The sequence below is a fragment of the Halyomorpha halys genome, unplaced genomic scaffold (assembly GCF_000696795.3).
Source record: "Halyomorpha halys isolate HHAL.00 unplaced genomic scaffold, Hhal_1.1 Scaffold120.1, whole genome shotgun sequence".
Taxonomy (NCBI): Eukaryota; Metazoa; Arthropoda; class Insecta; order Hemiptera; family Pentatomidae; genus Halyomorpha; species Halyomorpha halys.
In genome coordinates this window covers 346,537-369,162 of record NW_027108251.1, presented here as the reverse complement: position 1 = coordinate 369,162, position 22,626 = coordinate 346,537, and the positions used below count along the sequence as shown (strand labels likewise).

General features: G+C 34.0%; 2 protein-coding genes across 9 annotated transcripts in view; one reads left to right on the top strand and one right to left on the bottom strand.

The window, feature by feature from the left end:
• LOC106678045 (micronuclear linker histone polyprotein) overlaps positions 1-12,677 on the bottom strand; it is a 47,582-nt gene extending 34,905 nt beyond the window's left edge. For all 7 annotated transcript variants that reach the window (XM_014416329.2, XM_014416332.2, XM_014416334.2 and 4 more), the window contains exons 1-4: positions 12,492-12,677; positions 6,535-6,635; positions 3,893-4,085; positions 2,795-2,866 (exon numbers count right to left, since the gene is read on the bottom strand). In XM_014416329.2, the coding sequence (XP_014271815.1) occupies positions 2,795-2,866; positions 3,893-4,085; positions 6,535-6,635; positions 12,492-12,539 (414 nt within the window). In that variant the 5' untranslated portion in view covers positions 12,540-12,677. The remainder of the gene's footprint in view (positions 1-2,794; positions 2,867-3,892; positions 4,086-6,534; positions 6,636-12,491) is intronic.
• Positions 12,678-12,701: 24 nt separating this feature from the next.
• Positions 12,702-22,626, top strand: part of LOC106678046 (E3 ubiquitin-protein ligase RNF14) — an 18,164-nt gene continuing 8,239 nt past the window's right edge. The window contains exons 1-4 of one of the 2 annotated variants that reach the window (XM_014416337.3): positions 12,702-12,858; positions 13,288-13,466; positions 15,035-15,180; positions 16,615-16,750. In XM_014416337.3, coding sequence (XP_014271823.1) covers positions 13,298-13,466; positions 15,035-15,180; positions 16,615-16,750 — 451 coding nt within the window. In that variant the 5' untranslated portion in view covers positions 12,702-12,858; positions 13,288-13,297. Of the gene's footprint in view, positions 12,955-13,287; positions 13,467-15,034; positions 15,181-16,614; positions 16,751-22,626 lie in introns of both variants that reach the window. The other variant, XM_014416336.3, reaches the window with a different exon arrangement.

The window sequence follows — 22,626 nt, the reverse complement described above, 5'->3', positions numbered from 1 at the left end:
TTTCTCGATCAGAGGCTGGCCAGCTGTTCATCGGCTCTGGCGTGTTAGTAAGGGCAAGACAGGTAGTGGCCTGCGTGCCATGATAGACACGTACTGGCCTGCATGCCATGATAGACAGGTACTGGTCTGCATGCCATGATAGACAATATCAAGCGGCATCTTAGTCGAGGCGTCTTGGAGTCTTCCGTTATACGCGACAAGAGGGGGCATTAAAAAGGAACACCTCTGACCCCGACTTAATACAAATCAAAAAAGAGCCGCAAAATTCGGATTATACAAATCCGACAGTCAAAAAATATGATTCTTTCCATAAAAATTTTTTTGAGGTTAATAACTTCCAGTTTAATGAAATTTGTATTAAATTATCATAATATTGTACAACGTTTCGGGACCACTGTCCCATATTCATGTCTATGGGACAGTGGTCCTGAAACGTTGTACCATATCATGATAATTTAATACAAATTTCATTCAACTGGAAGTTATTAACCTCAAAAAATTGTTTATGAATTAACTCACCAGACCTCCTAAAGAGAAAATCCAGATGATTCTATCCTTTCAACATCCTACAATATAAATAGTAGAAAACAAACATCGACACAAAATCTGATAAAAGGAAAAAGAGTCAGGACAGCGATAGCTATGAGTTACCTTAGAGAATCTCAAAACTAAATCTCCTTTGTTAGAACAAGTTACAGACTCTAACTATATATATAGCGAAAATAAGATAATAGGAGAGAGAGGAGTGCGAAATGAAACGCTTGAAGTAAACTCAAAGACTGATCTATTTGCGAAGCCTGTCCGTCTATATTTATACAATCGGTCAGCTGTTCTACTGTCAGCTGACAGTCCGACAGTCCGTAACTTATATATATATACCACTATAACCCATAAAGGTTTAGGGGTGCAGTACTTTGTAAGGAAGTACTCATACTATACCAATGGTTGAGGAAGGAGGTGATTTGGTCAGAATCACGCTCAACCACCAATTATTTACACAATTAAGGTTACCCTCTTCCTGAGGTTCGGTGGACCCCCCAGGGCTCCTTAACCCACCGGGCTGTCTCAGGGCTACAGTGAAATACAAAATAATTATCTGCCGCAGCTGGATTAGAACCTGAATACTTGGAATAAAGATCTTTATGTTTACAAATTATGTTTTGCTTAAAATAGTTCTATACAAGGAACAACAATCAGCTCCTGGGCCACAGGAAGAGCCACTTCTGTCAGTTGCCAGTTGTGGAGGGCCTAGGACCTGATATTGACAACTATCATAACAGACCTGGGTACTCCTACTGCACCACCACGAAAGTAAATGTTATCATGAAATTGAAGAAACCCTAAAATACAAATTTATGTAGGAACAGAACGATAACAAAAAAATTATTCATAATTTGCGCCTGCCGATATTTTCCGGATTTTTTTTTTTTTAATATAAAATCATAAAAATGACAATAACTTCAAAAAGAGGTCACCGATCAACGAAAAACGTGGGGACGTACGCAGGATGGAAAATTAAAGTTGTGCGATGTGCGCAACGCACCAGATTTGTTTAGTTCCCCTTTATTTGCTCTTGTTTATTGTTTCCAATTTTTACTTTTTGATTCTGTTTTTATTTCCTACTTCCGCGTTATCCTTTCAGTACGTTTTAGCGTAGGTTAGCGTTAACAATGACTGCTGCTCTTCACAGATCCTGGCAAGGTATTGTCTATTCCCTACAATCCTCAAGGGCTCGCAATACCTCAAAAACTTTTCATTTTTGCTTGTTCCTTGAGTCAATCTCAAGTTCCTCTCTGCTCATTTCATTGTGGATTCGATCTCTTTTAATTAAATATTATTTCAGCAGCTGTGAATCCGCTCTTGCCTGCCTGCCACTAACCAACTTTCAGCCCCATATTCAAATAAGTGTTCTGACTAGAAGATTTGTAGTTTTTTTTTCTTATCATTTGTCGCATTCCATTACATAGCTGGAAATGGACAGACTTTACTTAAACGGTTTAAAATTCAAAGTCAACTTTCCCAGAGTCCTATCCATAAATATCCGTTATATAAGATCCGTGCCTTCACTCAGTGCTCCTCCAATGTAGTTTACATGGATCCTTTCCTATTTGCTGGATCTTGCATGATTGCGGAAAAATACCATTTGATAATTTTATCCCATTCAGTCACATCTTGCTGCAACTTTCTATATGATTATCAACAAGAACTATATCTTGTAATTTCATAAATTGTTAAGAACTTTGGTTCCTTCAGAGAACAATGTTGATATTAAGGTATGGCAATTTACGACAAGTTTAAGGCAAATCATTGTAATTAATAAAAATGTTTACATATTAAAAGTTTTCGTTTTTTCAGTGACCATGTTTTACGACCGAACGCACCCGCCTAAATAGGATTTTGAAAGTCATCGCTGAATTTCCTTTCATGATGTTTTCTTAGGACTTTGCCCTAATTATCTTATTAAGATAATTTTATCTTCTTCATTTTTAATATTCTCTATTCCTTGGTATTTACTACATTATACTGCTTTTACCTTACTTATAAATAATAAAAGAAAAAGTTTCCTTATTTGTATCTTCCTTCATTTTAATTTTCTTCCAAGTAACGATTAACATTTTATGCAGATAATATGTGTACGAAACACCGGGGCATATTAAAACATCATTTACCTTACTGTGTATTCCTTTTCTGACAGTATCCTCAACAATCATATTTTTTGCTTATATCTACGGCTAACAATATGTAAACTATTACGGAAAAAAAAAATATATATGTATATAGAATAAAAATTTACACTGCGTGATCTGCTGGGCCTTGGAGACCTAGTCGGAGATTTGGGCGTTGATTTAGATGAATCCTGGGATTCCTGAAATTAAAATAAAATAAAATGAAACTGATCAACTATATATATTAGACATACTTCAGGATACAAGAGTAAAATTAATAGATAGCGTTTGTTTTTAACAAAACTGCCATGGTTTTAAAAAAAATGTACGTATAATTTTTTCAAATTTATGTAGTCGTAGAACGAGAGAGAACAGAAAGATGACATTACCTTGGAGATGACGTTACCAATTAGAAATTTATTTATTTGACTTAAATTACTTTTACACCATTCCATATATAGTTCATTTAATCTACTCTAAAAAACAAAAGTTTTGTTAGAAGGTTTGTTTCCTTTTAACTTTCAAAATATTTAACAGCACGTACAAAATAAACTGTTTCGGCCATCTTCTGAATTGTACTAATTTTCCTACGCTTCTTATCTTTACACGGTCAAACAGATTGATAGTAAAACCAAAGATGGACGTTCAGATTGTAGGGTTAAAACAAATGAATCAACCTTCAAGGTTAGAGTACTAAGGAGGGGATCAGCTGACAGAGAAAGCCAACTACTGGCTGCCTTCTGTTTCAGTTTAAATTACAATGGTGGACATTCCTATTAAGCTCGACGTAAACCTAAGCACCATGGGCGTGGTTTTTTTTTTTTGGCTTCAGTTAAACTTTAAAGGAGAGTAGGGGTATACCAATCACGAAACGAAATTCCAAATTTTCACCCAAATCAATCTGAATTAACAACCCGAACGTTCATTTTTGAGTTTACTGTAATTTCGACTGGCGAGTAGAGGTCCTATTAGATTTGAATATAATTTTTTTTTTCCCGAAATCCACGCAAATCATTTGTTTTCAACAGTATATTTGTTTCCATTTTTCTAAAAAATATAGTAAACACCTTCTAATTCATCTTTTTTTTTTTTTTAATTCATATATTTTTATAATTCAATACATTCCATATATAACTAGTAGACATATTGTTTTGAATTGCAAAATATTAAACCCTTGATGACAATCGACTAATAAACTATGAATGAACTAATAAAGCATTACTCACATCAAATGCTTGAATGGATTTGTCATTGGGTCCTCCCCTGGCAATTTCCACTTTGTCATCATCAGGAACCCTCGGCCTCGCCAAGATCCAAACGGAATGCTCCTGAATGGTCTGTGCACTCATGAGGCAATACCCTCGCTTCTCCAGGTTGTCGAAGACTGTTCTTGGTGGAGCGTGCATTACGTACATAGGCCTGTCGGGAAAAAAGTCTAATATAACGGATATTAGATTCGAGCCAGATTCGAACCTGTTTTAGTTTAATAATATAGCACAGCTCTACAAATCCATAAATGGTTGTCCATGTATTGTTTTTAGTTAAATGGAAATACATTTTTTTGGCTCTAAAAGTTACAACTATCCACTATTTATTATGGTTTTACTATAGATTTTATACAAGTTTACAAATGTATTTTGTTTTTTTTAATTCAAACGACACCCAGATAACTGCTTGTTAGCGCTTCATTTGTTAGGCTATTTTCAATTTTTAAAAAATCCAAAATGTTCAGGTTTTATTAAGAAAACGCGCCATCGTGAGCCTTGGATCAAAACAACGCCATATACTCCCTAATAATCATAAGTATACATGATAATGAGTGTGATTGGTAAGAAAGAATAAATCAATTTAGAAAGAGTAAAGTTTGAAGAATCCATTTTCATAGTATTTAGGAGATGAGCTTTAATAATTATTTAAAATAATTTAGATAGCATTAATATTAATTCACCTACAGTTAATTCCCCTCAGTAAAAATAATTGAATGCTTTATTTTTATTTCTTATTTAATTTTTTTTTCTAATTTTAACTTCATCTTTTCACAAAACTAACGAAAAAAGCAAAATTAATTTATTTTGTGACCATTTAAGTCCAAGCTGGCAAAGTATAAATTGCTAAATACTCCAATTTTAACCTCCATATCTGATGTGCTATGTCGTCCACACCAATCGTGCAGTGCTGATTTTGGTGTGAATCGGTGTGGTTGGATATTAGAGGTATAGAGCCAATACTAATAGAAAGTAGGAACATCAGAAGTTTTAACCGACACGGCTATTTTTAAAGAAAGTGAATCAAAAAGTATTGTTGTAAACCTGTGATAACTTCATTAGGGGTGTATTATTATTTTTGATTTACCTGTCTGTGATGCAGGAAGAGATGTATCATGCACCCGATCAAATGTTCATCTTGCTGCATGCATGCCAAATGTGGATCTTATTTTTCTCTCTCTACAACACGCTGATGTGTAAAACATACATGTTAACAAATGGTGCTGAACCGGTCTCGAAAATGTTACTTTAATGAACAGCATTCTGGAACAACTGTTTCCCTACATATTTCTTCCCAGCCTTTGATTGATAAATCTCAACTTTCTGTCTAATTACTCGATTTACACTTCCGCTTATCGGACATTTCCCTTCGCATCTTTTAGTTTTTTAGTTTTTTTTGGCATGCGATTGGTTTGTCAAATAATTCTGTTGCACTTATGACGAGCATGGATCTATCCCAAGCCGGCCGTTGCAACCATCAACGGGGGTAAGGGCCCAAATTCATAGCCACAGTTAAACAGGAATTTTCGTCTATTGCAAAATGGTAATGTAACATATTATATTGTTTGAAGTGTTTGAGAAACAGAAAAGAGGGGCGGAGGAATGATGGTTATTAATATAAAGATTTGAGAGAGGAGTACGCTTGGCAGTAAGTTGAAATGTGTTTCACGGTAAGTAGCGCTTTGCAAGTCTGGCATAAAGGTGGAGATAACCGTAGGTTAGACGAGTATAAACTTTCAGAAAGCGCAATATTTAATTTTAAAAACTAAAATTATATAAAGGAGACTGCTGTACATTGATCACAGTGTACTTCGGATGAGTTTTTTTTTACAGGAGCTGTTATCTATTCTATCCAACGATAGAACACAAGGTGATTAATCACAAGGATAGGATTTAATCAGGAGTGAATTAATCACATGGAAAGGGTTTAATCAGGAATGGATTAATCATAAGGGTAGGGTTTAATCATGAGGAGATTAATCACAAGGATAGGGTTTAATCAGATGTGAATTAATCACAAGGATAGGGTTTAATCAGGAGTGGATTAATCACAAGGATAGGGTTTAATCACAAGGGTTAGTTACGGACGTGGGGAAACCGATTTCAATAAAACTTTTTTTCTGTTGCTTATTTGGAGTGTTCTATGAAAAAATGACGTTTTACAAGCGGTTCTTTCAAAGATAAATTTTACGCCATAAACTTTTACGACAAAAAAACTATATAGGAGTATCGACTCAAAACCAAGATTTTTTCTTACCATGATACACAGTATCGAACATCAGTACTACAATATGTGAAAACTAATTCATTATATATATTATTAACTTAAGTAATAAATCTTCACAAGGTGATTTCTAAGAACATGATTTTCGAACAAAGACCCATTTTCCAGCTGCCTACAGTATTATTGGGTATAGTTTAAACTCAACCTTTTTTTTTCTCTTGGAGTTTATTTTTGGAGGAAAAATTTGTTCCCCTCCCTCACTGCTCCTCACTCAACTTAAAAATCAAAAACCCAAAAATTTAATCTGAATCCAGCGCCTAAACCTCTGAGCTAACAACACCCAGTCTCAGAGAACGATACAAATATAACATTTACTCACGGTGATCCACATGCTGGGTAGTTGGTTGTAATGCGGGCACCAAGGAATCTCATCAAGTCTGGATCCGAGTCCTTGTCACCAACAATCAAAGGGGCATTTTTCTAAAACAATTAAAACGATTTACACTAATATTTATGTTATATTAAGCAAATATACTCATGTTTAGAAGTTCAGTAATGCTTTCATTTCAACGACGCTACTTAAAAAATGGGTAAATAACAAGAGTTTTTAATTTACTAAATAAAATTGTGAGGATGGATGCCCCCATAAATAGTCACAAAAAAATTGTTTTCATTTAATTTTCAATTCTATTTTTGCACTGAAGAAAAAAAATATATATATATACATTTGACTTTCGCAACCTTACTATGAAAAACAAATTCCAACCTACCAATTTGTATATCCCTGCCCATAGAACTTCCTTCTTTAAAAATTCAATTTCTGTTCGGGCTACCTCATTTTGGAACTCCTCAACATCATTCAAACACGAATTATAAATCCATCTCCTTGACTATCAATCTTTCGTGAACTTTTAATAAACGCCAATATAATAACAATAATAATAGTTTTTTTGGCATTCAGTATTGACAAAAACCTCTCCCAAGGCGAGGAATTTATAGAAGTTGGTTAGCAGGAGAGAAGAAAGAAAAACATAGACAAATATACAAAAAACATAAACAACAAAACAGAGTCCTCACAACCATATACCCAAAGGAAAACACAAAACTAAATATTCTTTATAATTTGTTTCCACCTGGATTTGTCCCTCGCAAACAGCCACCGGTTTTCGCCTACACACAGTGTTATTTCATCCCTCCACCTCCGATGTGGTCGCCCCCTTTTTCTGCTGTCATCTCTTGAAATCCATGGTCCTTCTATCGTTTTTCATTCTGAAGACCGAGCTCCATTTCAATCGGTGGGCCTCAACCCTTAGACTTTTAATGTTTACTTTTTTGAAGAATGTCTTCATTTTTTATTCTTTCTCATTTCTTAATAAACATTAACTCCTTATAAGCTGCATTAGCATGGTATTCAGCCTCAGATCAAGTTATTTTGTTAGCGGTCAGGTTTGAGCACCATAGAGAACTGTGGGATAAACACAAGTGGCCAAAACTCTGATTTTAAGATCTAGCGATAGGCTGCTTTTAAAGATCTTTCGGAGAGATCTTTACACCACCCGAGCTTTATTCTTCATTCTATTTCCTTTGAATGTAGCAACATTCTGCCATAAGTTAATGTATTCCTCTACATATTTTATCTCACTATTGTTTAAATAAATTGGTATTTCTATTGAATTTGTCATGATTTTTGTTTTCGAGATGTTTCTCGAATATTAAGCACAAATTTCTTGCTAACGTCCTCTATCATTCTCCTTAAACCGTTAATGGACATATGTTAATGAAATCGGAGATATTAGACATATACCGTCCGCAAAAAATAATTGTTTTTTTAATGTTTTTTTGAAATAATACTATTTTCCACACTAAATGGTCATTGTATCAATAAATGAGTAGTGATCAAGGAGTATTGAGGCAATCAGTACTCAATTGTACCATATATACATATCAAATAAAAAAATAAATAATAAAAATAAAATTAGTAATTTTGTACTTTTTCCTAAATAGAAATAAATTGACCATGCTGCCCAAATACATAGGGTTGCTACGAGTATAACACACAGCGGACCCATCGACCTATAACTGGACATATATCCACAACCATACATTAACACTTTCCATTTTTCAAACAATAATTATCAATAAACTAAATATAATACACTTCAAATACATTTTTTTCCCTAATAAACAAATATTTGTTTCCCTCCTTCTCGCACAAAGCCTTATAACAATTTACCAATTCGTTCAATACATTATCCCCCCTGTTGTACATCTTCATACCTTTCCTCTCCAGTGATTTGCAACAAACGTTTGATCAATTAAGCAAATTAATAGAAATCATCAATAGAAAGCAACGTATAAATAAAGCAGGAACAAAACAATCACAGCAGCAGAACAGTTTAATAAAAAAAAATAAATAAATAATTTTAAAAGAACTAATACAAAAATTTAAGACATATAAATGATTTAACAAAAATGTATAAATAAGTTTAAAAAAATAAATAAAGAGGTTAAAAAGGTCTAAATTCCCTGCATAAAAAGTTAAAAAGCATAAATTTTCTTCTTTTCCCTTTCCACTCCACCCACCTGATCGAGGTCATGGTTTCCATAGGATCTAAGACTTGAGCCTTACTCGCGGTTTTAGGGGAAGCAACAAAATCCGTTTATATCACGGATCCGTCGGTGTCAATGCAATAAACCTCGTTAAAGCAAGTGAAGTCTTTTTTTCCGAGAAACTTCATCAAGTCTTTGCACTTGTGGTGTCGGCGTGTTGTTAGGGCATTTTCCCAGCATGCATATTCTGATGTTTCAGAAGCATTTGCATTTCACACAGCCGCGTTTTGTTGCATTTAAATGATACAATCTTCTACATTCAATGGTACTGACTATTAACGCTATAAGTACTCAATCGTACCATACATACTTATTAAATATAAAAAAAAGAAAAGTAAATAAATAATAATAAAAATTTTGATAATCTGCATATAAGAAATTATATTAGTAAAATAATCATTTTTAAAATCATTGAACCTATGAGGTAGAATTTGGTCATTAACACAATAATCAAAAGAGAAAAGAAACCTTAAAGGAGCATGGTAGTTATCATCACCAACTAATTTGTAATCAAAGCATAGTAAACAGTATTTTATTCTTACAAAACACAAGGTCATAGTGTAAATCGAATATGCTGTTATTTTAATTTAAATTACGGAATTGTAAAAACGAGTTAATGATTAGTTGAGACTTTCTAATGTATGCAATAGGCCATGTACTGTATGACAGTGGATACCAAACTGGGGTGCTGCAAGCGTATGCCCATAATAATAGTGCTTTGACAATAATATCTAATTTTTACAATGATTTTTTAATATCGAAGTAGAATCCATTCATATCAAATTGCAACACTCTCATCTCCTTGTTGGTCTGTTTTCCTTGGCTTATGAATAAATATATAATTTAGAAATTTTTTATATAAAACGAGTATTATTAGTACAGAATTCAAGAAAATGTTGTTGTTTTTTTTACGTAGTTATCTATATTTTCCAGATAATGTAATTTTTTTGCCCGGGCTCTTGGACTAAAATCCATTGGAACTGTTATAAAATACTCGACACTTCATCTGAGAATTAACTGCGAAAGTTCAACAACAAAGAACACCATCTCCGCTATTAGTATTAAAAATTCAGATCTGTCAACTTTATAAATCTGTAAGGCAAGTCGAGAACTGGGAACACTGTGTGTGAGCCACATAACCGAAAGAACTAAAAAGTCACAGTTAAGAGCAGCAGCACTTGATTTAAATACAGAAAACTTAGAATTTAGGTCTCACATTTTACTAGAGGAATGAGATGACCGCTATCGTCTTTTGAAAGATTAGTAGTGAATTATCCTGAGTCTTAGATCTCTTAGCCGTTGAATTCTTTGAGCTATAGTTTGATCATTGCAAATTACGCTAATGTTATCCTTTAATTTATAGCGAGAAGCTAGGACACTATGAGCCATCAGATAACTCATTAAAACAATCCGTTACGTAAACAATACAGAACACTTGTTAAAACAATAGGAAATGTACTTTATGTTATCAACATCATAATGTTGATTCAACATTCTTTATATTTTCTGAGATATTTAGAGCCCTCCTATAACAAGCGTGTGACTTTGTCGAATCCTCAGAAATCTAATATCCTCTTCCTCGGATAAATGTGATTCCTAGTGTTAAAAACACGTTCTCTTGACAGAACTTCATCCCACGCAGGGTTTATTGCACTCCGTTCGTATTCATCAGACGTTCAATTTACTTTGCTATCAGTATTCAAATACGAGTGTGTAGGTAGTTCGATTCATGCACTCCAACAATACTTGCTGACACTGAGTAATTCAATATGTCGTTGGTAAAAGTTGTGGAATAGTTTCCTACTTTATATGATACAACAATCAAGGATTATTCGAACAGGGGTAACCAAGAGAAATCATGAAAAGTCAATTAAAAATCAAGATTATTGAGTAATTCATGTAACACAACAGCAGGGCTATGCCATCTGCATGATTCCCGTATGGATGTTGTCATAAACAAATCATTCGTGTTTGTAAGGAACGAAAATTAGGAGATTAACTGCGATATCTTTTATTTTAATATAATACCAGATAGATCGGCCTTACGTGGTTAATATAACATGTAACATGGGCCACTCCCCAGACTTCACAACCATACATCAGTAGTATTGTTTTAAAATTAAGAATAGTTGTTTTTGGTTTTAATTTAGATTTTCTATTTAGGACAGGATATAGTATTGCTAACAATGCGTATCTTTAGGTTAATTTAATGTTAATTGATGTGGTGATTCCAGGTAAGGCGGCAATCAAGGAGAATTCCCAGGTATCTTATTGCTTCATTGGCAGGATTCCATTGCACTTTTTTACCTTTGAGTATTAGTTACGGGGGTCTGGTGGGTATCTGAGAGTAAAAACTTTGGAAGTACATTTTTCAATATTGAGACAAATCATCTATTCAGTAAAGTACTGTTCAAAATCATTAATGTGACTCCGCAAAGTATTATGTCATCATTTTGAAAGAAAACTGCTGTGTCGTCAGTGAACTTAGCTATGGAGAGATGTGTGGACTCGATGATGTCGTGAAGATAAAACAGAATGGCTGAAAGGACTGAACCTTGTGGAATACCGGCATGGATTTGTCTGAAGGTAGAATTTGTATTACTTATTTTGGTAGAGGGTTCGGTCGTTGAGAAATGAGCTCAGAATCGTATAAGTATTTCACAAAGTCTACTTTCTTTAGTTTACATAGGAGACCTCGATTCCATAAACTAAAGATAAGACATTGAACTTGAAGATACCGATAAAGATATCGAACAACTTACATTGCAAAGATGACATCAAATATGAACGGTCTTACGGCAAAATTCACATTTTCCACCTAAGCAAATTTTGTAGTAAGCATGAAAATTTTAATAAAACAAGATAATTAAACTTGCATTTGTTTTAATGTAATGTTTTATGACTAAATTACAATTTTAAAAAATGCAGGTTTAATTGAAATTAAAGTTTTTCATGTATACCGAAAAGAGAATGGTAAGGTTTTTTTTAAAGACCCTTCTACATAAGTAGAAACGTTTCGATATTGCGTGATATCGAAACTTTTCATTCGATAGTTCGGTGGTATTGGTACTTTCCGTCCGATACTAGGAATATACTATTTCGATGCTTTTTATTCTATTAATCTTGTTTTTTTTTATTACATCGACCAGTAGAAGTGAAGTATCGATACTTTCCATTCAAACCATAATATTGTTAATATACTTTTCATTTGATGTAATAGTAGCATTGAGACTGTCCATCCGACACTAACGGAGTATGAATGCTTTCCATTCGATAATAAGTACCGATACTTCACTTAAAGTTTTGTATCGGAAGGAATATCGATACTAGTAGGTTTGTTGATATGTAACTAAGGACAGCTGGCGCTACCTAATGTTATCACTGAGAAACCTTCATAATCTTAGGAAGAAGTCCCACAAAAGAACTTATTTACTTAATTACTTATTATTAATACATGAGTATATTAATATTTGTTCGAAGTTATTTTATGTGGAAATAAGAGATTTTTTTTAATGTGTTGCTTGTTCCACAATAACTTCTGATGCGTTAATTTAAGTAGCCTTGAATAAGTTAAATCTGCATAATGAATATTGACAATAACTTTTAACAAAAAAAAAATCTAAGGGACTGTCCTAAAACGTTCACTAAATAAGTAACAACATGTAATTTTAGTCGCCGATATTTCTTACTTTATGAAAACATGAATGAAAAAATAAAGGTACTTACATATAAATTTGATAGAAGAGAGACGGTGCTAACAATAAGATGCGGCATTCTTGAAACCAATATTCATATCGAAAATTAAAATGTTTGTAAAATTTCTTCGAGTTAAAATAATGTTACATTTTAATTCTCTGTGCCAGAGCTGTCCAAGAAGGCGGGGATGAAATCAGCTGGTTTGCTTGTCCGGATAGCGAGCTCAAATTCTAAGTCACTCTCTATGTACAGATGTTATTAAATTGCCTAAATTTATTAATAAATAGTTTTTAAAAATTTAATTTATTAGAACGGTTGTAAATTTTATAAATAAGTATTTGACTGTTATTACATCGAATCGTCATAGTATAGAAAACACAACATTCATATTAACTAAGTAAGTTAGCAAAAAATAAGTTGGAGGCTGCAATTATGGTTCCTGCTTGACGTATCCAGTTAATAAGTTTGTGTGGATATTTTTTTGTTGGTTAAAGTGTGTATACTTTAGTTATTACAAAAATCCTACTCTTATTATTATTTAGTTATAACCTTGTTTTCTTTTATTATCTATCTCTCTTAAATTGTCCTACAATGTTTCTGACTTCTGTAATCTTTTGTTTTAACCTTGTTTTCGTTTACAATCCATTTTTGTTTTGTCTTCTTTTAAAACTTGGAATATTTTCTTTATCTGAATAATCAATATTTATTTGATGACCTAATTGCTTTCTCTTAGTATTTTTTTTTTTGTGTGTATTTCACCAGTTGATGTAAGTTTTCTGTTTTGCAGTAAAAACTTTCATTTGACAGCAATTTGATATTGTTTCAGAATTAGCAACATGAGTGACATTGAAGAACAGAATGATGAAATTTGTGTTTTGAAAAGTATTTATACAAATGAAGAATTGCAGATTGAAGAAAGTATTTCTAATTGTATTGGTGGACAATTTCTTGCATTTGTTCCTATCCCATCAGATTTTAAGATAACTTATAAATTGATGGAACTAGGTTAGTTACTTTTAAATTGTATTTGTTTACCATTGATTGTAGGGATTAAAAACCTTATAAATCTTTAAGGATAACCTTGAAGTTATGAGGTTTTCATTGCATGTCATCAATAAATGAATTAAAATTGGTTAACATGAATATTGGTTATAACATGACTTAATAAATAACATGAACATTGGTTAACATTAAATAGTTTTTTCTACTACTTTGTACTTTTATTGACTGTAACCAGGGCCCTGTTTCATAATAAAGTACAAACTAATACTATTAGTCTTGTCGATTTAACTTAATACAATTACACTGACTTGTACAATAGTAACTTGTAGTTTAGTACTTTTTAACTACTGTAATAACACTAATAGTCCTCCCTATTATGAAAAAAATCAGGATTAGTGTAACTAACACGTTATTTCTATACTTGTGTTTTTAACTAATTTTACAAAAATTAAAATTATTTATTTACCAAGACATATTTGTTATGTTTTAAGTTCTTGCTTATTACATACATATTTAATATTTAATAATATAATTACATTTCAATAGCCTTTATAGTTCATGGCTGTAAATGTATAGTTAAGGTTCTTGTTATAAGCTTGATTTCAGCACTTATCTAGTGACACCTAGAGTAGGTCACCAGGGTAAAGTTGGGATAGGTCATGATGTCTCCAGAATTATCAGGGTGCAATGGAATCTAGGCTGTTCTACTGTCCATGAAATATTCTTCCTGTTTCATGTACATGTGATACAGCTTTGGGCAAAAATTGTTGCTATTTCTATATAGACATGTTAGTTTTTTGCTATGGTAAAGAAAGAAACCCCTGTCTACCATAATATCTTTTGAACATGTTCATTTCAAAATTAAACTAAAACTTTTTATTTGTCAGAAGTGCCACTAAACAAGCAAAGTAGTGGTGTAGTCATGGACAAGTTAATTTTAATTATTAAAAAAAATAATAGTTAAAGAATGTCATATAAAAAAATTAGTATTTAGCACTTAAAAACAAAACAAACCAACTATGAGTATTATAATATTTTAAATTTATAGTTTATGTTGCTACCCTAGTTAAGAAGTGTAACATCTCAAAAAAAAAAATAGTACAGTTCAAAACTGGGAACTGTTGAACAGGGCCTGCCAGTGATGTAGGAATTAGATATTTTGTTTAGGAAATTTCAGTGTATTTTTGGAATGTTGGTTTAGAGGTGATTCATTTACTACTGTTACAGATTTTATCATTATGAATTATTAGGTTATAAAGATTTGTCTCTGTTAAGAATTGATTAGCAGATTTTCTTTCTTCCCTATTATGAACCCCGATATTCAAATTAAGAACTAGATTTTACTCTGTGTCAATACTTTTTTGGTTACATCATTAGTTACCCTAAGCTGTTATGTGGTGCCATATGATCTTCCGGTTCTTATCAGATATTAAAATGATTTTTTCATTCTTTTGTAGATTTTATAAGAAGTATCAATTGTTGTTCCATTGCTTTATTTTATTTGTTGTTAATTAACAAAAATCTTCTTTAATATTAGCGTGATTGTGTAAATTTTGTTGTTCTGTTTTCAGAAGGAAGTACTGATGAAGTACCAACAGAATCAGTTCCCATATCATTTTTACCTCCGATTGTTTTGTCATTTAAATTGCCACCTAATTATCCATCAAAAGAAATGCCAGATTATCAGATTTCCTGTCCATGGTTAACTTATTCTAAGGTAAGGATTAACTTATATAATTTTGACTGTTTAGTTGGATAAGCTTTTATGAAGCTTACTGTATTGTTAAAATTAATCAAAATGATATGAACATACTAGGGCATCTGAAATTCATTAAGTCGCCAGGCATTCATGTTCCACCATATAGGCCTTCATTGTAGGAATACAAGTCGGACATGTACGACTTGCTTTAAACTCATAACTATTCTTATCAATAATCAGAGATTAAGAGAATGGATAAAATAAGAGGCTCTGAAATTAGCTGTCATCCTTTGTATACAATTTCATACAAAAGATATATGAACTGTTGGGTATGTTCATAAGAATAGTAATACATACCTTGTCGCTCAAAAAATTAAAATTTAATGATATTAGCTGTTTAATGGTTGAGTGCCTAGTGGAAAATCTAACTGCCAATTTTTAATGAAGATACTGTATTTATCTTGGTATACTAATTCTTTTATCAAGTTCTTGAAAACATTTGCAATTTATTCTCTATTAATCCCTCTATTTTTATTAATTTATTTTCAAATAATTATTATTTGGACCAATAGATCCTCATGACATGCTGATTAAGCCTTCTGTTGGTATACAAAAACCATTAGTTCATTAATAGAAACCAGCAGTCTGTAGAGCAGTGGTTCCTAAACTGGGTGTCGTGGCGCTCTGGTGTGCCGCATGTGAATACCTCTTTCTAAAAATATTACAAATAAAAAATTAAAATAACAGTGCATTCTAGCATTTATGTTGCACTGTTTTGTATTATTTTCTTTATTCAGCCACTCTAAGGATAATTGTGCCTCAATTCTATTTTAGTTCGATAAGTGTGCTGTGAAATTGTTTTAGCCCAACAAAGGGGCTGCAAATGTTTTTCAGCCCAGAAAGGGTAGGGTTATGCAGTGAAAAATGTTTAGGAACCACTGCTGCAGAGTGTCAGCCTGTAGTTTAAATAGCTAGGTTAAGTCCTCATCTTGAATTTTTCTTGGCAAATGGTAAGGTCAAAAATATAGAGAACCAAGGCTATTAAGTGATGAATTCTTGTGGTATGTGATTGCAAGTTCGTCACAGTCCTCTTATTTTTATCTTGTCTATTGAGCCCAATATCAACTTCCTTCACACCAAGGGCCTTTGCTGTTAAGGAGCTTGTTTCATTACATTAATGTGGACGAGATTTCAGAATTTTTCTCCTTTGAGATTGGTACTTCTTACTTTACTCTATTGTTTATGGCCATTAGTTTTTTTGTTTTTTTTTTAGAGATAATTTATCAAAATAAGATAAATTCTTTACCTTTAGAGTTCAATGCTAACAATATACCTTGTAATATATTATTTACTGTATAAAATAGTATTAATTGTTTTTTAACATTTTGATCTTGGTTGAAATTAAGTGCTTATAATACATTTGATGCATATTTCATTTAGAATGTGTTTTAGATGAGAATACTTTGCAAAAAGCTAGATGAGCTTTGGAAAGAGAATAAAGGGATGGTGATCCTTTACATATGGACTCAGTTTTTAAAAGAAGAATCAATGTCTCTGTTAGGAATAGGGGATACATTGGACTTAACAGGTTTTATTTTATTATTATTATTATTTTACAGTGTTAATTTTTGTGTGTCTCATTTAAGATTCATCTATACATTATACGATTCATTTACGACCTAAACAAACTAAATTTTGACCTTACTACCTAACCTACCACAATGATCCACTCTACTCTCAACAGTTTATTTTAATCCTCCAACGTTTGGCCCTTAGGCCATTATCAAGGAGAAAACCTAAAATTTGTTTTCACATTATTACCATATTACTTCCTCAAATAATACCAATATTTTCGAACATACACCAATTATTGACTAGTCACCATTCATTTAAAAAAATGTCTTCAATTTGCTGGCTGATTGCCCATGCTATGTAATCTTCAAAATCAAAAACAAATATCATAACAGTTTCATTTAAATTTTTCAAAATGGCTATTCATTTAAAAAACGCATAATCTCATTACAAAAATTATTCTTTAATTTTTTTTTCCTTATTTAATTACAGAGCTTAATTTATTTACAATTTAACTACCATTATTTTTTATTTGTTGCTTATAATTTAACATTATTTAAAAATCTTAATTATTATATACTTATTTATGCACTCACACAACCCCCTCCCCCCCACATACACACCCTTTAAATTTTGTAGTCACTAAAGATTGTTCATGATTTACTCAAGTAATATATATATATATATAAAGTTAAAATGCATAGTAATGTTAAAATAAGAAAGAAGTAGAAATGAATTGAAAACTCTGGATGCTTGAATAATACTTATCCTATACACTTGGTATCATATACACTACTTATCACCCTCATCCCAGTTCACAAAGTGAACTTTGAGTTCACTAAATAAAAGACATAAAACATAATAATATAAAACTAAAAAACAATTCTTTGAGCAAATGTGTACAAAAAATATAAAACAAGCTATAAATTCTACTATATATACATGTTATAATAACGACAAGAAAATCATATAACAAAATAACATAGCTAATTAGACTGAAAGAAATGGAGAACGAATTATGATTATACATGCCTGGATCGAGAGGGATGCAGAGCTGCCGTAAGTGGGTATTCCTAACCCTCAGAACACCAGTTATCTCTTGGATAAAAACTATGTTGTGTTCTCATAGCGCTACCACTTTGAAGGGCCCTTCATAGTGTTGACCTCCCTTGCGACGACTGTACGATGGTTGACAATATACCGTCATACCCAATGATACTTTGTGGGAATCATCTGGTACCACCAAAGAAATGCGATTCGCCCTGGAAAGTTTTTCTTTGAAAAGTCTGGAGTGGATCCGCTGGGAAATGTTGGCTAGTTGCCTACGTTTGTGAATTACAGCGTCTCTTAGATGTGTGTATGTCGTTGTTAGCAAATCTCCCCTTCTTCATACTGGGTGGCGGAATTAAACTTCTACTGGCGTAAACCCCATGGCAGAATGAATTGTGTTATTGTATGCCAACAGCGCTCTAGGCATTGCTGCAGTAGCTGCTAGTCCTTTATGTAATTAGAACAACCTAAGATGTTCCCCTAGAGTATTGTGTAAGCGTTCAAAGGACCCGCGCCCTTGTGGGTTTCCGGGGGAATTGAAATGTCATTTTATGTTCAACTCAGTCGGGATATTCTGTGGTGGTACAAGCGTTTCGAAATTCCCTCCTACCATCAGACATAATAGTTTGCTGTACCGCATAGCATGACATCCAGGCAAGCCCTCTCAAACGGCATCAGATGTTTTGGTTGGTAAGGAATATGTCATAACTAATTTACTAAGGTTAGCCAATGTGAACTCTTCCAAGTAAAAATGTCAACCTGCATGTCTAATAGCAGTGAATTTGGTGTATGAGTGATTTCTGGATGGATATTAATAGGATGTCTGTTGTATTTGGCACGGTGATATACTGTACATGCCTGCAAAACATCCTTAATCGAACGACGCATGTGGTGCCAGTAATACCTTTGACATAATGCGGTGAGAGTTTCCAGTATCCTGCGATGGTTAGTTTTCCCTTCATGGTAGGCATTAATAACTCTTTTTGGCACTCGGGATCTTTTATTGTTTCCACAGTTTTAGAACACAAAATGATGTTTCTATCGGCTCCTATCCTCTCTGTTTCCAACAGGTGTTTAATACGATCTAAGATGGTTTTATTTCCAATATACATGTAATATGTTTTGCAACGTTTAGTTAAATCATTGATTATGCAGATGACATCTTCTAGTGCAACCGAGGGAACGGTCCATACAGTTATAATATTGTGCCTACCATTCTTAGTATGTTCTGTTTGCAATGTACATGCATCTACTGTATTCTCCTCATCATGAAATATATTATCTCGAGCAATATGAGAGGGTCCACATTTAGTGCCGTGTACGGGGCTTCGGGGGTTCTAAGTCCAACTAGGGGTTCCCCGTACACGTATTATATTTAAATTTATTCATCTATTCATGTATTTATATTATGTATTTGTATTCATATATTTATTTATATTATATATTTATTTGTATTTATATTATGTATTTCTATCGGTTCCTGATGGGAACCGACTGAGGAAGTATGCGCTATATTTAATTCAAACACTAGAAATCAGGGACCCCCTCGCCATGGTATATCTAGATATGAATATCTATAATTAATCATTGGAGTTCCTTTCCAACGGTATCGTGTTCACCAATTTACTATGCTATTATATATGAGGTGGCATGCAGGGATTATTAATTATTAAGTAAAGCCTTTGTTACATGTTTTATATTTACAATAATATATACATTACCAAGAATAATATTATGAGAAAGTATGGTAGACCATTTCCTTATACTTTAATTGTTATATTATGAATTGAGAAGTACCAGTTGGGATCTTTGATATTTATACTGACTCTGAACTGAAGTTATTAATACTATTATTGCCATTCAAATTATAACAGAAAAGGTCTTACTTGTTTTAATGTGCTTGTCAAGCTTGGCAGTAGTAGCTGAGCGGTCCTGCGTCTAGATGCAGCCACTGCTGATTCCCTTCGATGGGTGACTTCCTTCCCTGGCCTCCAACTCGTCAGCAGTTCTCTCTTCCTCCAGACTCTCCTCTTCAAGTATCCATCTCTCCCAGACGGTGCCCAACTGTCAAGACAATCCAACTGTCCTTCTGTCTCAGACTCTCTCCGACTGTCCCTCTGTCCTAGACTGTCCAGCTGGTGCTTTCCATTACATATCAATAGAGCCCTTGAAAGCCAGTACACAACAACTTTTTGTGAACCTTTTTGGTGAATAATTTGAAAGTTGTAAGTACGCAATTTTTCTTTCCAGCGTCCGACTCTAGCTGATGACTCTTTAAGGCCGTCTGTCCAAAGCAATGGTTTATGATCGGTGCATAGAGTAAAACACCTACCAAACAAGTACGGGCGAAAATGGTCGACTGTCCAGACAATGTCTAACAGTTCGCACTCCAGCGCGCTATATCTCGACTCAGCATCTGACAGCTGTCTGCTGGTAAAAGCTACTGGCCTATCTCCAATATCTGATTCTTGCGACAAGACCGCCCTAAGCGCCCTTTCGCTCTCATCCGTTGTCAATATATATTCATTTTGAAAGTCTGGGATTGCTAGCACCGGTTACGCAATTAGAGCTTTCTTGCACTTATGAAAGCTCTCCATATGTTCCTTAGTAAAGTTAAAGAACCTCCTCTTTTTTAAGAGCTGCATGAGTGGCGAGATTATCTCAGCTGTGTTTGGAAGAAATTTACGATAGTAATTTATCATTCCAAGAAAACTCCTAAGTTATGTTTGGTTAGCAGGTGGATTAACTCACACTATGGCTTCTACCCTGGCCGGATCTGGTTTGACCCTGATTCGGTGTCCTAAAAATTTTATTTCCTCCTGAAAAAAATGGGATTTTTCCTTTGATAACCTTAATCCAAATTCCCAATTACGTTTAAATACAACCTTAAGGTGGGCTATATGATGCGATGGGGAAGGACTAAAAACTATAAGGTCATCCATGTAGATTTGGCAGTAGTCTTCTCCTAGCCCGTGAAGAAACTCGTCCATCAATCGCTGGAATGTAAGAGGTGCATTCTTAAGCCCGAATGGCATTCAAGTGAATTCATAATGCCCTCTGCCAAACGTAAATGTTGTCTTTTCTATATCCTCCTCCTGCATCCTAGCTTGATGGTAACCAGATTTGAGATCAAGGGTTGAAAATACACGGGCTCCCGCCAAGTGCTCTAACATATCTTCAAGTCTGGGAAGGGGATACCGTTCCTCTACAGTGTTCTCATTAAGTTTTCTGTAATCGATCACTAGGCGATATGAGGAATCAGCCCCTGAATCCCACTTCTTTTTCTCGACAATCCACAAGAGGCTACTAAATGGTGAAGCACTATGACATATAATCCCTTAACAAAGTATTTCACTTATTTGGTCATTAATTATTGCTGTCATTGACTGTGGGTATCTCTGGTCCTTTGTATAGGAAACTTTATTCTCTTTAAGAGTTATTTCATGTTCGGTCTTCCCAGTGGCCGGTAGTGGGCAACCCTCCCTGTAAAATATATCTGTAAATTCAGACAGTAGTAACCCGACATTGGATACCTGTACACGAACTACCTCTACGCAATTATCATTTCCATTAGTTTTTAGTCTCCCATGATAAGCATTAGTTCCCAGGATCATTTTCCAGCATCCCTATGTAGATAACAGAACATCTACATAAAGGTATGTATTTGTTGGCTTGATCCAGCTCCTTCAGCACCCCTCTACTAATCAAGGTACTGGTACTCCCAGTATCAATAAGTACTTTAAATCTATCACTACGCCCCTGTACTATGGGCAACCTCTCCCACACTCTTTGTTTATAAGCTCTTGTCTGTGTCGGTTGTCCTTGTCTCCTCAGATGGTAGCTTCCTGCTTCTGGTCCGCTCTTTTCGACTTGTAACTCTTGTCCGCCATTTCATTTGATTTTATTGACAGCTGTGCCCAACTAGACATACCTTCTTCATCACTAGAACTCTTATCTGAATATTCCACAGAACTTGACATTGGAATATCCATATGACTTCTTGTTCTGTGAGTGTTCACTTTCAATGGTTCTGGGGCTGAGCTCCGTCAGTAAATCCAGGGACATGCCCTTTAGATATGACCCTTGTCCCTACATTCAAAGCACTTGACCAAAGGACAGTTTGGTGCAATGTGGCCTTGACAATTACATTCATAATACCTACGAGCGTCCTCTTTTCTGGGTCCTTGAGGTTTATTGCTTCTCTGCCGTCTCTTTTTCTATATTCGACCTTGGTGGATTGATTGATTTGTCGGATTGAGGAGGTTCTGGCCTGAAGTCGAATCATGCCTTGTGATTTCTCCTCCTCCTAAAAGGTACCTGCCTCCACTGCTGAATATCTCCTTCTTCCTCCTCTCTGGCTCCTTTGTCCATAATTCCACGAACACATTCAATGAAAGACTTTTCTACAGCTAATTTTTCTCGTACAATCAAGTTCTGTCCTAATTGTACCTTCAAAATTTTGTCAAAAATCGCTAGCTGATGTGATGCTTCCGTCTATCCTACAGTCTCGATTAGTTTTACAGAGACGGCTTTATATGGATTCAGCATATTTTCAGCAAAACTGTAATCTGATTGTCCGGACTTTCTCACTTCCGTGAAGAGACAATAAACATTTTCTTCTGGCGTCCAGCGTCCTCCTCTATATGCCTTTTTCAGTCTTTTAGTAACCTCATCCCACAAAGTTAGCTCATCCGCTTGTATGCCATTTAGCACATTTCGTTTTACCCTTCTTACCCTAAGACTCCCTTAATTCTGTGGCATCTAGAGCGTCCACCAATCCTCCTTCAATTCTTGCCTCTATCAGATTATGAATCTGATTTCCTCTCTTTAAAAAATGGTTAA